This window comes from Acartia tonsa, chromosome 12 (assembly GCF_053477335.1).
Source record: "Acartia tonsa isolate MP-2025a chromosome 12, ASM5347733v1, whole genome shotgun sequence".
Lineage (NCBI taxonomy): Eukaryota > Metazoa > Arthropoda > Copepoda > Calanoida > Acartiidae > Acartia > Acartia tonsa.
In genome coordinates, this window is record NC_137271.1 from 20,411,446 (window position 1) to 20,429,521 (window position 18,076).

At 33.7% G+C, this 18,076-nt stretch overlaps 2 protein-coding genes across 2 annotated transcripts in view; both read right to left on the reverse strand.

Annotated features, from left to right (window-relative positions):
• Positions 1-43: 43 nt before the first annotated feature.
• On the reverse strand, positions 44-12,986 carry LOC145334387 (uncharacterized). The gene is made up of 10 exons (XM_080179841.1): positions 12,888-12,986; positions 12,038-12,095; positions 11,400-11,450; positions 7,239-7,280; positions 6,376-6,417; positions 4,487-4,531; positions 3,581-4,348; positions 1,477-3,351; positions 1,028-1,064; positions 44-264 (listed from the first exon to the last, which is right to left on the reverse strand). Exons 1-10 carry the CDS (start codon positions 12,984-12,986, stop codon positions 177-179), a joined length of 3,105 nt encoding a protein of 1,034 aa, XP_080035967.1. The 3' UTR covers positions 44-176.
• A 375-nt stretch (positions 12,987-13,361) lies between these two features.
• Positions 13,362-18,076, reverse strand: part of LOC145334388 (uncharacterized) — a 28,820-nt gene continuing 24,105 nt past the window's right edge. The window contains exons 13-16 of the mRNA XM_080179843.1: positions 14,970-15,041; positions 14,333-14,399; positions 13,826-14,095; positions 13,362-13,495 (exon numbers count right to left, since the gene is read on the reverse strand). Of these exons, the coding sequence (XP_080035969.1) occupies positions 13,362-13,495; positions 13,826-14,095; positions 14,333-14,399; positions 14,970-15,041 (543 nt within the window). The remainder of the gene's footprint in view (positions 13,496-13,825; positions 14,096-14,332; positions 14,400-14,969; positions 15,042-18,076) is intronic.

The following is an 18,076-nucleotide window of genomic DNA, read 5'->3' on the forward strand; positions in this document are numbered from 1 at the left end:
GTACAATAAGCATAAAATAAGTTCTAAATACTATTTGGTTAGTTCTGGGTAACTTTTCATTATAAATGCTAATTCTTAAAATATCGTTTACTATCTATGCTTTTAACCTATTCTACATATTTTTCATAATATTTTCCCTTATTCTTAAAAAATACAAAAAGTATATGTATAATTCACTAAGTTGAGTCTCTTGAAGATTTTCCAAATATTCCAGAAAGCCAATTAGGTCTCAACCTGTTAAATGGATTCTGAATTTCATATGTGTTTCCTGAAAATGCAAAGCACTATATATTTACAGTAAATAAGCAACTACAAAATTTGGATCTACTGAAGTTCACGGTAAAATATTGCTGGTAAGCAATATTTCCAAACAACTATGAATTTTAAAGGCTGCTAGCTGCCAAACGGCTGAACATACAGATCATGCCCGCACACTGTTTTAAGCGGCATAAGAAGGCCTACAAATAATCTGGAATAGCCATAAATCAATAATGCATAATTATCTCGCAGTGCAGAGAAATGCGCGAAAAAGACCCATTTTACGCGTTTTTTCTTCAGTGAAGTTTTCCCTGTGCATCATTGGATCTTGGCTATTACAGATTATTTGTAGGCCTTCTTATGCCGCTTAAAATGGTGTGCGGGCATGATCTGTACGTTCAGCCGTTTGGTAGCTAGCAGCCTTTAAAATTCATAGATTTTTGGAAATATTGCTTACCAGCAATATTTTACCGTGAACTGCAGTAGATCCCAAAATTTAATAGAAAATAAAAATCAATGTCTTAAATCTAATACTTACAACAACAAAAAATATCATGTAATAAATATTTTTTTTAATTCGGCAACCTTGTAAAGGACTGCACTAACAGAAGGAGGAGTATATGAATTTTTTTGGAGATCAGTGTTTTTGAGGTCCCAAAAATAGAAAATAGATAATTGGTGGAAGAAGAAGAAGAAACTAAATGCCTTTTTTTTCAAAAAGGCATTAATTACAAGATACTTGATAAAAATTAACTAATTATCTTAGTGCTTTCCTTTAAGTCTTGCATCTCTCCTTCTAACAACACCTGGAAAAAAGAAATGAAAAATGAAGTATGATCAGTATTGATATTTCCCAAATCTTTAGATGGGCAGACGCCAGACAACCATAAAAAAGCTACTCTGTATTAAAGGTAATCCTTATATAAAAGTAACAGAATCTTTGTCTATCTGTCTGTACCAAAGGATCTTTCTAACCGCTGAACTGATATTGTTCTCCTTCACAGGGTAGCTTCTCATAGGTTCTTGGAAGGTTTGAAACTATTTTGGGGGAGGGCACCACCACCCTCCAAAGATAAATCTCCCCTAGATTTTCTATTTTAAGCTATAATAAAAAATGGCGAATGGTCGACTCCACCCCCCCCCCCCCCTTCCAAAACAAAAGGCCCCTTCAACAAATAAAATACATAATTGGGTTAACAAAAGAAATATTGAATATACCTTGATTGACTGTTACAGGTTCTGACTGTACATAAGGTGATGGTGACGGGTTAGAACCTATGGCCTCATATGCATGAAATCTCTGTAGCTCTTTAGCTGGACTAAATCTACCAACTATCAGAGGCTTCATGGTTGCCACTGGAAATGATTTTGCTTGAATGTTGGCAAAACTAGGAGCAAAATGATTTATAGAAGCTTGAGTTGCAAATGTTTCAGTCTTTTCTGTTGAGGATTCATCATAAATATATTCAGAAGAGTCAAAACTTCTTTCAATAGAGGTTTCTTTAGATTTATCAACATCTTTATTGACAATAAATCCATCAAGTACTTTCATGTTGCTTGTATCTATTAAGGCTTCTCTGCTATTTCTTCTACCATTTTCATTAATTTTATGTTCATCAAGTTGTCGTGATTTAGCCTTAAGATTTACTTTAGGAGGAGTAAATGCTCGTAAGCCGTGGATGTTCTCATTTTCTGGAAACACAAGCTTGACAAGAACAACATTAGAACCCTGGGACATTACCTCAACCTTGGGTCTGGGTAGAACCTTCGAGTTTTCACCAGCACCTGGCTTAAGAATGATATTCATCAGCATGTTTCGCCTGATAAATTCTTCTGCAGCTGTTTTCTGATCACTAATTTCATTAGTTAGGATATCCTTGCTTATCTTTTCACCAACTTTTGTGTCCTCATTAGAAAAATGAAGGTGAGAGGTAGCACGGGGAATAACCTTGGCGTTAACTTGTGATCCTTGGGCAACTTCACTTTCAAACAAGTTATCTCTTCCTCTGAAAGGTCTGGGTCTAGGTGTAGGAGTGGCAAAGTTACCTGGTGTCATGAAAGATGTTGATGGGGTTGAGAAAAATATTCCAGAACCACCATTAAATCTGTTACTGTTGCCACTGTTAAAAGTCAGTCGTTCTGGCTGTTGTGATGGCTGCTGCTGATTTGATCCTGGACGTCTATTTAATGTGTTCACTCCAATGCCTTGGTTAATATTAGATCCTAGTAGGCCAGCATCAACCTCTTGTGAAGATATTGAAGGTTGAGTTGTTAAAATAACATTTCCGTTGAAAAATGATCCACTTAGACCTGGAAATCTGGTGGTGGTGCCTCTTGTAGGTCTTTCTGTGGTAGTTGTTGAAGATTTAGGTCTTCTAGCTTTGCCACCACCAAAGGAGGAAGCTACACTTACTCCAAATGGAGATCTTGTTCCTGTGATTTTGTTGCTTTCAAAATCACCAAGCTGCAAGTTAGCATTTACAGGAGCCTGAAAATCTGGTACAAGCTCAGTATCTCTTATGTCATCATCAACAGCAGAAACACCATTATTATTGTTTGGACGATTGAGTACAGGTCTTGTTGTGATAGGTACTTGAGGGTCATTACCTAATCCTGCATCAACATTAGGCTTGGGTGTAGTTTTCGGAGAATTGGCACCCTGAAATGCAAAAGGATCATAAACACCTTGAGGGTTGACCCCACCACCTACTGATCCACCTCCCGGAGAAAATCCGCCACCACCACCTTGTGAAGGAGATCCATAGGAAGTAGAAGACTGTACAGCTGGAGCACCATAGGAATTCTGTGCAGGCGGGGCTCCATAGGAATTCTGTGCAGGCGGAGCACCATAGATAGCAGAGGATTCTTGGGAAGAAGATGCAACCTGAGGGATGTCAAAGTAATCATAATCATTGCTTAAAGAATTAGATTTAACTTCAGTGCTGGAGTCTCTATTGGCAGCAGCACTTAGTGTTGCATAAGGATTTCCAACTGGATTGACACTGTCTAAATTAATCTTAGGTAAGTTTATATCTCCCTGTTTAGGTTGCACTCCACCTGATGTTGAAAATGATCCAGTGTTGACAAAGGTTCCTGATTTTTAGATTTAAAGTATAGAAACATTTGTATTAATATGTATATTACTTTTCTAGTACATTTATAAGGCTAAATTGATATATTTACCAATTTTAACAAAAAAGATTTCTTCACTTTGTCAAATATTTTTCATTTTCAATTGTTATTATTTTTCATTTGATTCAAAAATTATTTGTAATCAAATAAATTTAAGATTTTAAAAGATTTAAAGATATTTTCAAGGAACCCATAAATAAGTAAATTTGTTTTAATTTTCTATACTTTCCTGTAGATGTTGAGCCTGGTGCTGCATATGTATTAGAAACAGGGGAGACATATGAGCTTCCAGCAGGAGAACCAGCTTGAGGTGACCCATATCCATCTTCAACAGGGGCAGCGTAGGAACTTCCTGCAGCACCAAACTGGGGAGCACCATATCCGTTATCAACAGCGGAAGGCGCTGCAAAGTTGAAATTAACCGATGAGCCATAACTATTACTGGCAGGAGTCACAGGGGCTGTGTAGGAATTTTCATTTAATGAAATGACTTGTGAGCCGTAAGTTTCAATGGATGGATCATCTAATGGTACTCCATAGTCATTATTTGCTGGAGAAGCGGGTGCACCATAACTATTTGTAGGCACTTTGGGAGCCCCATAACTGTTTGAGGGAGCTTTAGGTGAACCATAACTATTTCCAGGTGCAACTGGAGCCTGAGGAGCTGTATATGAATCTTCTACAGGAGCACCATAAGAGTTACTTACTGGAGTAACAGGTGATCCATATGAACTATCAACTGGCTGTGATGGTGCTGAATAACTACTCTCAGGCTTGGCCTGTGGTGAACCATAGGCATCAATAGAATTGCTGCTTGGAGTATTATAAGAGCTGCTGGGGGGTGCTACAGGAGAGCCATAGGAATCTATTGCTTCAGGATTTGTAAAGTATTCAATGTTGGGCGGTGGTTTTACATTTATATCATGGAGAGAAGGCTTAAAGCTGCTCTGTGGCTTATCTAAAATAAAACAATTAGGTATATAGTTATTTCTTCAAAAGATTATAAGAAAAAATTGTGTTTTAAGATTTATGATAATTATATTTGTAAACATATAACAATAAATATTTGATTTCACAAGAAGCCAGTCACGCTTACCTCTATTTCTTGTTCTAAAAGGGTTCAAGGCGTCTAAGGTTGCTCCTGCAAATAATAAGTTTTAATTGGCCTGTCTGTGTCCATATTCAATAGAACGGTCCTACCCCAAACGTAAGAGTCCCAAACGTCAGAGTGGACAAACGCAAGAGTCCCAAACGCAAGAGTCCCAAACGTCAGAGTGGGACAAACGTCAGAGTGGACATTGCTTAAGTAAAACATCAGAGTCTATGCTATTTTAATTATATGACAAAAAATAGACAGTTAGGCCCCCTAGCCTGCCTAGCCGCGGGCGCTCGGCCCCCTAGCCTATAACCTAACCTAACCTAATCATAAAGAAAATGACTCTGGCTGCAGCACTCAGCACCCTGGCCTACCTAGCCGCAGCGCTCGGCCCCCTAGCCTGCCTAGCCGCGGGCGCTCGGCCCCCTAGCCTATAACCTAACCTAACCTAATCATAAAGAAAATGACTCTGGCTGCAGCACTCAGCACCCTGGCCTACCTAGCCGCAGCGCTTTAATGATTATAAAATCGAGACTCATACGTTTTACTTATAAAATGTCCACTCTGACGTTTGTCCCAAAAATCCTGCGTTTGTCCACTCTGACGTTTGTCCCACTCTGACGTTTGTCCCACTCTGACGTTTGGGACTCTTGCGTTTGTCCACTCTGATGTTTTTCCACTCTGACGTTTGGGACTCTTACGTTTGTCGTGGAACCAATAGAACAAGTAAATAATAGAAAAACTGTTCAAATAAATGATAATATATTTTCTCTCATTTGAATCCGGTGGATAGGAACCGGTTCTCATGAATACGAAAAAACTATGTCTAGCATCGTATTATATCCAGTTTTCTACGAATATAGAAATGTACAATCATAAGATTAAAACTAGTTTTAATCTTATAATCGACATTCTATATCCGCGGAAAGCCGTTTATAATACGACACGAGAAATAACTATTCTCGTATTCATTCGAATCCGGTGGATAGGAACCGGTTCTCATCCATACGAAAAACTATGTCTAGCATCGTATTATATCCAGTTTTCTACGAATATAGAAATATATAATCATAAGATTAAAACTAGTTTTTTTAGCCGGTGCCTCCAGCACCTCGGGGCTAAAAAAACTAGTTTTAATCTTATAATTGTACATTCTATATCCGCGGAAAGCCGTTTATAATACGTTACGAGAAATAACTATTTTTAGATTTCCCCTTATTTTATGTGGAATTGTAATGGTAAATGTATCTAAAGATACTACTTAGGAAGCATAGCCACTCTTTTAACGTTGTCAGTACATCATTTTTAAACATGCTATAATCAAATCCTAAAAATAAAAATATGTCCTTTTTCTGCCTCCTGCATTTGCGCAATTTTGCAACAAATGTGTGTACTTGAGTAGACTTTTAAATTGATGATCTGTTTATTAAGTTCTGACATCCTACAAGAGTTATTGTTCGTTAGTCCTTCCTTCTGATTTTAATGCTTTGCTTTTATATGGATGTTGTCCTCCTTGTTTTTGTGTGTGTTCTGATTGTGTATATACCCATTAGGTATCAAATTATAGGGTTAACAAAGAAAACAATTATGTCAATATTAAAATAGTTATTTCTCGCATCGTATTATAAACGGCTTTCCGCGGATATAGAAAGTACAAATATGAGTTTAAAACTAGTTTTTTTTAGCCTCGAGGTGCCGAAGGCACCGGCTAAATTTTCAAAATTGAAAAAAAAATTTCTAAGAGGATAATACTAAACTTTCTAAAATTATTAGGTTAGTTTTGACATCATACAACAGTTATTGTTCGTTTGTCCTTCTTTCTGATTTTAGTGATTCACTTTTATGGATGTTGTAAACCTTGTTTTTATTAAAATTGAATAAACTAGAACCTGTCAACTTTGTCTTGAATCTAACTGTATTTTTAGCAACATCTAAACAAAATAACTTTAGGTTAGTTGATTTACTCACGAAAATTATTGAATCCTTTTTCCAGTATGGCTTTAAAACTGATTAATAGCCACTGTATTAGAACAGGTTCCTTACTGAAAAATCATGTTTATCATCGTATTACAGATATTTTTTCAAGAATATTAAAATAAAAATCACAAAATTTATACCATTTGTAATCTTATATTTTTTTATTTCAAAATCTGCGGAAAGCTGTATATAATACGATGCGATAACTAAATCTTTCTAATTTATAAGCAATTGATTCCTTTGAAAGTTTCAAGTATCAAAAGAATAACATTTCAAATCATTTTTTGTTTTTTTTAATGGATGTACAAACATACCCATTGTTATAAAGTAACTGCGCTATATCTATTAGGATATATATAAGTTGGAATGAGTTTTAATGTTGGGGGGAGATTTAAAAACTGCATCAAATTTTAAGGATTTTTTTTAAAATTCGTTTTTTTTGTATAATTCTTTATCTAAAAGCGGAAATACAATTTAAGTTAATTAATTTTGACATCAGTGATTGGTAGATTGAAAACTATCTGCGCTCTGATTGGAGAAGTTTAAGTGTCGTACATCATTCACCCAATTAGAGCGCAGGTAGTTTCTAATCCACCTATCCTATTAGTCAAAATTAATACACTTAAATTGTATTTCCGCTTTTAGATAAAGAATTATACAAAAAAAGAGTTTTATAAAAAAAATCCTTAAAATTTGATGCAGATTTCAAATCTCCCCCTAACATTAAAATTCCTTCCAACATATATATATCCTAATAGATATTTTATATTTATACCTGCGATAGAGTTCACCAATCCAAGTTTAGTTTTTATCAAATCTAAAAGTAAAACAAATACAGCATGGCCAGCAAAAGTATTTTTTTGCGTTTGCAGTCAATATTTCTTAATGAATTATTAAAAGAAGAATATGTAATAGTTATCTGTACATTTCCACATCAGAACATATAAAAATGTTCTTTTATACACCAATTAGCATTGGAGATGTTTAGAGCTAAAGTTTTGAAAGATGTCTTGACAAGAAGCTCTTTATAGTGCCTATACAAATATGACGTCATTGACAAATGATAGCCCAATACACATTCTAAATTACCAAAGGCAGGCCAGTATGAATTTTGATTGTTCAATGGTAGGCCAGTATGGCGTCATTTTTATAGGCAACATAAAAAGCTTCTCTTGTCAATCAAAAAATTACATCACTTGACTTTGAAATTTTTATTTTATTTTATTTTTGAAATTTAGGGCTATCATTTTACACACCGGTCTGTCCTGTCGTCATAAACACTGAGAAGAATATTAAAATTGATTGGAATTTGAATAAAAACAAGGATGACAACATCGAACCTGGTATTAGTGTCTTAGAAATTATCTTAGTGACGTAAAAAAAATAGGATGTGTCGATACTACTAGGATTTTTAAGAATTGTTAATAAAGGCCTGAAATCAAGATTTTTTGTGCTTTTAAAAAATATTAAAAATATTTCTAAAAATTCTACATTATTTTTGCTCACTTTTAAAAAACAAAATCAACTTTTTTTTATTTTTTTTTATAAAATTATCTTTCAAAATTGAAATAAGATCTATCAGCTAATATTGTACTTCTTACATAACTCAAGAGTTGACTTACAATGTGTAAATATTTTATAGATTATTTAGCAAAATAATAAAAAACCTATATGTAATTTCGTGATTAATAATTGGCTTAATCTTACATTAAACATTGAATGATTTTAAATAATTTTCAAATATTTGCTTTTATAATTATACTTATTGTATAAACCCCTAATAAGTTAGCGCAAAATGCTATATATTTTATCACATATGAGCTATTTTTTAAGCCAGCTTTTTAGTCAAAATTTCAAACCAATAACAATTAAATCAAAAGATATTAGGTTAAAACTATATATAAACGAGAGTAAAGAAATAAGATATTGCTATCAACAACAACAAAAAAGGGTTTTGTCTAGTTTTTGTTAAAAATAACGCATATTTATCATTTTAAATTAAAGCTATCTTTTCAAGATTACATCTATAAATTCGTCTGTATTTTATAACTTATACCATGAAAAATCAATTGATTTTCCATAATAATTTTATTTCTATATTAAATTTAGAGACAGCTAATTTTTCTTTAAATATAATGAGATGTTTATCAGAAATTTTTAATTAAGCATAATAATGTATATATAAAAAAGACAATTACAAATAAAAACAAAACAATCAATTATTAGATTATTTATATCTATAAATTTAACGGAATTTGAACGTAATTGTTAAAAAAGCTAGCTTAAACAGTTTTGCCATTAAAAAATAACCTTCTTTATGAATGGTACATTCTAACAAGGGTAATGATATCCACTAGAGCAACATATTTAACAAATATGTCTTTAAATAATCAGTCTATTTAACAAATATCTTTTTAAAATGCATAAGTTATATTACCTTTCACAAGATTGTTTAGTCCTTTGACACTGTACATAATTATTATTTGATTGATCTATCCTTAATTTTTATTCATATTCAATTTTATTGTTTGTATATAATATTTAATACCTGTATTATAATACGGTTATTATTTTTTTTTGCTATGTTTTTATAAAATAAATATCTAAGCAAATGTTACCAATTCTTATAATTATCTGGAATTGAAAAGAATTACTTTCATTCGGTTGCTAAAAAGAGGAGAAAAAGAAATGTATTGAGTCAGATAGTAGCCTTAACCTGTACAGCTTTACATTTATTTCATAGATAAATTGAAATTAGATAAAATTATTAATTGATTTTAGATTATTAAACAAGACATGTTAGAATTATCCTATCAATTTCAAACTCTTCATGATTCCTATGACAGTTAGGTATAATTTAGAAAGCAACTCTATCATTGTTAACAGAAAGTCAGTACGTCCATTTAAAACATGCTTTGTGTGTTTTTTTTACAGTAGCTTTTGATGGATTATTTTAGGTTAGGTTAGGTGATTGCCCTGCAGGGTTAGGAAAATGGCCCTGCATGGATAGAGCCCCCCCCCGCAGTGGCTAGAAATAGGATAAAATCTACTGTGAAAATACCAAGAAACGTCCCTTAAGAGGCATTGTCATGAAAGGGACTATACCCAAGATATATGTGCATCTACTTAACGACTTCCAAAATTTGAGGGTGCCCTCAAGTAATCACCCCTTCCCCCCCCCCCCTGCATCTACTCTATACATTATTTTGTCTGTCTGACTGTCGGTCATGCTTAAAAAACCTTATTGGTGGAGAAATGTTATTTTCACAACTGCTTTTTTAGATAGCCAGCTGTAAGTTTTAGTCAAGATACCTTATATTTATACAGATCTGCTCCATATATTTATTGTCTGTCTGTCTGACAGATATACTTAAAAGGACAATTTAGTTTTAAAAGAAAAAAATTTAAAAAATGTTGGTGGTTTTTTTTCTAAGCGCGTGAGGGTGCAGGTACCCTATCCTAAAATAGTTATAAATCTTCCCATGACCTATGACCTATGTCCCTGCAAAGGAGAAGCATATTAGTTAGGAAGATCCTTCCATATAAATAGACACACACACACAAACATTCTTTTACTTTGATATAAGGATTAGCATTTTGTTACTGTATCCTATTACTAGCGGCTACGCCTTAGAGGCCTCTTGGGGCACTTGAGGAGGAGAGAGTCCAATTTAATAAACCAATTTATTTTTCTAGATTTTAAAAGAAAAAGACAAACAAACAAACAAAGAGACAGACAAACAGACATCCTGTTACTTTATCATATCCTATTATATAAATTAGTAAGCTAAGCTTTTTTTGACTGTAGCAACGGATCTTGTTAACCGCTGAACCTAAAGGGTTCTTCTTTACAGTGAAGCTTATTATAGGTATAGAGAAGTTTATAACTATTTAGGAAGAGGGCTCTCCACTCTCCAAAAAAAAATAACACCTAGAAAAAAAGTACCATCTCCGCAATTTTACTTCTTTGCTTTAAAACTTAAATTGAAAATTGGAAGAATGAACTTTCCCCCTTACCACCCTAAAAGCTTCTAGTGATGTTACTGCTAGTGATAATATATTGTAGTTTTTATCAACATAATATGCGGATTTTAAGAAAAATTTAATCAAATATGCAGACTTTTTCAACCTTTTTTTGACAACATTTATTAGACATATTAGAATTATACTATTGATTTCAAATTTTGCACGGAAGTATGTCCTTTTACTGTATGCTATATTTACGCAATTTTGCAACAAATTTATGTGCTATTTCATTTAGACTTCAAAATTAATATTCTGCTTATTAAGTTCTGACACTCCAGCTATTGTGCGTTTGTTCTACCTTCTGATTTTTGTGCTTCGTTTTTATGGATGTTGTCATCCTTGTGTAGAAAATACAAATTAATTAATCTATGGTAGAAAGTACAGAGAGTATAAATTATTTCCTACATTTTCTTTATCAATTATCAATTATCAATCACCTCTATTATCCATCTCTTTTTTAGGGGTTACCTTTCCCACCTCCCCTCTAATCCCTCGTTTTTAGTTACGTCACTAAGATAATTTCTAAGACACTAATACCGGGTTCGACAACATCCATAAGTAGCAAAAAAAATCAAAAAATCATAAAAAAAACTTTATGTATAAAACACATATCTGACTTTTGTAGCATGATCAAAAGACTGATGAACCAAGTAAATTATATTCTGATGCTCATTGTCATAAAAAATTTAACAACAAACTTCCAGCCGTTTATTTTAAATATATTTATTTGACTAAGCCCAAATTGTGTTCAAATTGTGTCTCCCTCACGTTATTACGTCACATGGATCATTTCTGACACAATTTTAACACAATTTGGGTTTTGTCATTTATTTAAGTTTCCCTATAACGGTTCTTACAGACGGATGGACATTTCACGTTATAGAGTAGCTTCGCTACTATAAACTCTTACTGTCAGTGGCTTTATCTAGATTTTCATTTTCTGTCTGCACTGATTGGTGGTCTGAAATATAAACAAGGTAGACAATATCCATGAAAGCAAAGCTCTAAAATTAGACGGTAGGACAAACAAACATTAACACTTGTTGAGTCTCAGAACATAATGTATAAGTGTAAACAAAACTGTAATTAAATTTGTAGCAAAATAACTTAAATACAGGATACTGTTTGAAGACTTACATTTTTTAGGACTTGATTATATATGCTTATTTAAACTATTGACGGACCTACCCTAACTATAGAAAAGCTTTGCTTTTAAAATGACAAACATACATAATAAAAAGTAGAATAAATGACGTCCAATCCTTTTTTCAAAAGATTAGGTGGATCAAAACATTCTTCAATGTTCAATGTTGTAACACAAAGTAAGTGATGGGTAATATGTAACTCTATCAACAGGTTGGGGACCCTGTACCGACTTTCAATTGGGGTCTTTGAATATCAGCCAATAGCATTAAAAATATTAATATTCGCTACAAAAGAGCAGAAAGAATTTGCCAGCAGACGAAAAAGGTCCCAACAAATTGGGCCAGGTTGTTGTTGTCTGGGTAATATATAGAGTAGCTTCGCTACAAAAAAAAAATGACTTACATCCACTGTTTTGAGGTTCATCCAGAAAAAATCTTTTCTGTGCTTTATCGGATGGTGACTGAAATTTGTTTTATATGATTTTAAGGGCAGAAATTTAAAAAGGGTTTATTTAAAAAAAAAAAATAAACCCTTTTTCCTGCGGAGTGTCCACTCCCTTTCACTCCTATACACCTCCCTTGACAAGGGCCTGCGGTCTACACCCCCATACCCCCGTGGTACATTCCTCTAAAACAGCCAAGGTGTTGTCACTCTAATAACACCCCCTAAAGCGCATAACACCATACAATCCCTAGATTTTAGTACAAGGTGTCAAAATTTTCTGGTGCACTCCACCCCCCCCCCCATCAATTGAAAAATTCAAATAAGTAAAAAAAATATAATAGTTATTTCTCGCATCGTATTATAAACGGCTTTCCGCGGATATAGAATGTACAATTATAAGATAAAAACCAGCTTTTTAGCCCCTAGGTGCCGTAGGCACGGGCTAAAAAAAGCTGGTTTTAATCTTATGATTGTACATTTTTATATTCGTAGAAAGCTGGATATAATACGATGCTAGACATAGTTTTTTCGTATGGATGAGAACCGGTTCCTATCCACCGGATTCGAATGAATACGAGAAAAATGCTTAAAATTCATATTTTCCTGGGTAACAATTCTGGTTATTTCCAATTCTCGCTTTGGTTTGTTTGTTCTCTGTATGTCAATCTTTTTATTTATATCATATTTTTATGAAATGTTCTTTGAGCAGAAGAACAATAAAAAAGTAACAGGACGATTCCTTATGTTAAAGTAACAGGGTGTCTGTCTTTCGGTATTTGTGTATTCTGTAACTTAGGATCTCGCTAACCACTGGACCGACATGATTCTCCTTTTCAATAAATCTTCTTATAGGTATAGAGGAGATTTGTAACAACCTCCAAATAGAAATGGCCCCCACCCCTTCCATATTTTGTTTTAGTTTTCTTATTAATTAATTAATAAAAGTGCAAACATTGAGGGGAGGATGAAGTAAGAGTGCATTTAGGGGGGGGGGAGTTAAATCATCCCAGAGGTTTTGTCTCTTGGGAGGGGTGAGCTACTTTCCCAAAAATATGAAATTAAGAAGCTTCTCTTTTGAGGAAACCCAAATCGGTATGGATCTTTCGATTCAGATAACATCCCTCAAATGAGGATAAATCAGGGATCTATAGGGATAAATTCAATAAAAGTCTCCAAAGTTAATAAGTCAACGAATTAGAAAACGTTACTATATAACTTTGGGGACTAGTGTAATAATCAGCCCAATGTCCCCTTCCTCACTGAGGATAAACTGTTTTTTTAATCAAGAAGTTGATAATAAAAATATGATATTTGTAAAATCCTGTTGATGATCTAATTCCTGGCTGTCACCCTTGATGATAACATTCATGGAAGTTCCAACCTCCACAGGGTTAGGAATATCATCACTAAGCTTCTCTGGTAAGAAAAAAATTATTTTTGATACCATTGCACAATCAAATTCTAATTTAATAATCGATCACTGAACCTCCGTCCGTTCTTTTTGGAATAAATAAAAAAAATGAGGGGGCTAGTTTTTTCTTACATCTATCCCTGCGGGGGGTAGTACCCTGTATGGCCTATACTTGTGCCCCTCCTTCCTTTCTCCTTATTTTCAATTTCTTCAAAAACTAAGGGAGGACATTTTCAGTGATCCACAAGGCACTTTGTGTGAAATAATAAATTTTATTTACCCACTTGGATGAACAGAAACATTATTTCATAATGGAACAAAATTATTTTGCCTACCTGCTAACATTTGTTTAAATTTCATAATTTTTGCTTTATAAATAGCATCCATTTCTTGAGCAGTATCATCCACAGTTTTAGCTTCTTTGGAAATTACATCAATATTTGCGTTAATGTCGTCGTTGTTATTATTACGGTCAGTTTCTTCTTCGTAAATGTCATCTCCAGCGTCATAGTTGTCGTCTTCTATCTCTCCACCTCTCTCATTTTCTTCCTCACTGTTTGTGTAGTAGGTGTCCTCATCAAATAGGTTTACAGATTCTTCTGATTCTAAATAGAAAAAAATTGAAGAATTAAAATCTTCTTTTTGTAATCCATTGATGGACAAAAGGTCATCATTTAAACTATTGATCAAAGAAATAGAGTTGAAAGAATAAACAGAATATTATATTCTTTGCTATTAATATTTTTTTTATATTGAAAGAAGTTTACTTTAAAAGTTTGTCAATAAATTAAGCTCTCAGTCTTTCATGCTAAGAAGTCTAAATTTTGCACTATTTTACTGACCTTCATCTGAAAGATCATCCTGTTGGGATGCCTCATCATCACATTGGAGTTCCTCAAGGTCTAATACCTTGAACAAAAATATTTTAATCTAAATGAAAATAAGAACAATAAATATTTACAGAAATAACAAGCTAAATATATTAAATGAAATTAATTACTAGACATATTTTATCTACATAGTCCATCTGACCTCTAAATTCGTCAAACTTATAAAAGAAATTCTAGCAGATAAACACCACAAAGTATTAAAAGCAAGAAAAATTTTCAATGATATAATTTCTAAAAAGTTAACTTTATACTAAGGAATTCAACTATTCTTAGCTAAATTATTATATTTTTTGTCACTTGCTTTACAAATGCGACTGATTATGCGGACAAAATGAAAAAAATACGAAACTACGAAAATCTGAGCACAATTTTAATTAATGCCATAGCCAAGTTGTTCTTACACACGATTATCCTATTGGCTGATTTAGAGAATGTGTCTCAGGAATATCTCCTATATTATTTTAGAGTTTGGTACATATGTGTAACTAGCTTATTTTATTTCTTAAAATGGGGGGGGGGGATTAGCGGTTAGCGAGATCCTTCGGTACAAACAGAAAAACATCCTGTTACTTTATTAAACTAATATTACTTGAAAACCATGATCATTATCTGCTTTATATTCCAATCTTTTCTTTAGACACATATTCTCCCCTCCATCAACCTAATAAACAATAACTTTCAAAATTTAAATTTTTGTTTGTTTGATTAGCCATAGTTTCTTAGGGTTTGGACCTAAGACTCCTGGAGTATGCTGAGACACTTTTGTATAGCTACCAGGGCCAGCTTAAGCTCCACGTTCAAGTATGACTTGACACGCTGTCCCATGAGAGCTCCTCGTTATTACCTCACCCACGCCGGTTTTGAGTATTGCAGGTGTCCCAGATTAAGTCACCGTAATGAATGACACTCTTCACAGAGGAGCCTGGGATTAAGGGAAGTGATGGTATTATACACTTGATTATTAGGCATCCAAACTACCTAACAATCTCCCTTCCAACGCAACTGGGGGAGGTTGCGTGAATACAAATTGGAGAACTCGATACATCATGTTGTGATTGCAACATGCATGGGTTAGAACTCGAATTCTCATTACCGTAACTCAGTGCAGTACCACAGAGCTTCGGCGCCCCCGTCAAAATTTAAATTCAACTGAGCTGGCTCACCACTAAAATGATTTAAAGATCCAGCTCTGAATAACTAGCGACATGTAAAAATATTAAAAACAAAGAATATTGAATATAAGATAATAGCGATTACTGCATGGCCGTCTAATGTGGGGGGTGAATGTGTGTAAACCCCCCACAAATTAAGAATCCTCTCATTTTACAGAAAAATGTCAGAAATTTTTACTTTTCTATGTTTTGCTAATGGATTTAATATTAATTGGATCATACACGAGATTATTATATACTGTAATAAAGTGAAACTTGTAGCTGACTGAGATGATGACCTTACCCCACCCCCAATCCACGCCCTTTATACAATCCCCTCCTCTCATACTGGATGAACGAACTGACCAATAAATTATATCTACATATATTAGCAAGCTAAATCAACGGCAATTTTTTCCTTGTCATAATATCCACAAATATTCTACATCCATTGTTTTGCTTCACTGCTTATGTAAAACTTATCCTTGTATAAATTGTGAAATGAAGTAAATCCACATTAGTTATTCACTGAACAGTTTGATGACAATCCTAGCAGAAATAGGGACAATCTCTCTAAAAAAAAAAAGCCGCAGCCATCCAGGGATCTAAAGGGATAAGACAATGTTCAATATTGATGTACGCACCCAATTGGGATACACAAAATTGACTATTCTTTAGATTATAATTAGTGGTTGAAACGTTTCGACACTAAACTTAATGAACCAACCAGCCGTTCGTTCCCCCCCAACCCCCCAAAAAAAGAATAAATGGCATCTGACATAAGAATCTTTTTCGTCTGCTATCAAACTACTTACTGCTCTTTTATAGCGACTAGGCTGATATTCAAAGACCCCAATTGAAAGTCGGGACAAGGTCCACGGGGTGGGGACATACAATTATTTAACTCCTTTCCAACAATTGTTTTATTTTTATTTTGTCCCTGTGAATGAATTAATCTGAAATGGTTTTATCCAAACATAAATAAAGATTCAGATAATGCAGTTACAAATATTTGCAATTTCTTTGTCTTTAAACTTTTTATGCACTGAAGCTCTATTAAAACTCATAAGTTTTTGTTGGTGGGTTAATCTCATATAAATGATAGTTTTTAAAATTTTTAAAAGCGAAACTATTCTATAATTAGTGAATGTCCGTTTGTAACGGTTAGATCTTTTCGTTAATTTAGACATGTTAATTGTCTAATCGATTGCAAACTTTGCATGATGATTCCTATAATAGAATATAGATATTATAACAAGGATGACAACATCCACAAAAGCGAAGCACTGAACGGTAGGACAAACGGACATTAACACTTGTATAGTGTCTGAACTGAATAATCAAAATAAAAAAGTATAAGAGTCGACGCAAAATTGTAAGTAAATTTGTTGAAAAACTGCTTGATACAGGATAATGTTAATGGACATACTTACATTTTTAGGACATGATTATAGAGTTGCTTTGCTTATAATATTGTTCTTTGTTGTCTCAGGAATCAATATACCAAAAATCAGATCAAACAGATAATTAGATCTCACAAAAATTTCTTGTTAAAAAGATAAAAAAAAATCAACATGTTTAAAATGGACGTACGGACATTCTTGTAATGATTAAGGAGTTGCTACGGCTTCTAAATCGTACCTAACTACTACAGAAATCATAATGCAAAGTTCGAACTCGATAGGACAATTCTAACATGCCTAAATTAACTAATAAAAGCTATCTATCTCGGACGGACGTACGGACCGACCCTAATTATAAAAAAGCTTAACTTTTAAAAAAAAAATGGTTTTGATCGACCAGGTTGTACTTTGAGTGAAACAAACGTTTTATCTTTAGATTATAAAATACTAGCGGCTTCTCCCCTAGCCTCTAGGGGCTTTGCCCCAAGAGGTTTTTTCAAACCAATTTTTCGTAATTTAGATTTTTTAAAAAAATTTTGTTTGGGGGAGGGGAATTTTTTTTTAGGGGGGGGGGGCGGGGGGGGGTAGTCGACCCCACTATTTTAATTTTAGTTTAAAAAACAAAAATTCTGGGGAGGGATTTTTCATTTTTTGGGGGGGTTGGGGGTGTCCCACCCCCTAAGAAAATAGTTATAAACCTTCCCGGGACCTATGAGAAGCTACCCTGTTAAGGAAAACCCAATCGAGCTCCTTCGGTACAGACACACAGACAGATACACAGACAGACACACAGACAGACAAACATCCTGTTACTTTAGTATAAGGATAGAAACGCTCCTATAAATATAGTAGTTGCGCTGATAAAACTTGATTTATTATTAAAAACGCGGATTTTCTATAATTAGCGTCGGTCCGTCTGTTATAAGTTAGCTTTTGTCGGTAATTTAGGCATGTTAAAATTGTCCTATCCATTTTAAACTTTGCATGATGATTCCTGTAGTAGTCTATAATCGTTACCAGAATATCCGTACGTACATTTTAAACATGTTGATTTTTAACTTTTTAAAAAACAAATTTGTGATATGTGATAATCCGATTCATCTGATTTTTAAATACTGATTCCTATTACAACAAGGTACGAT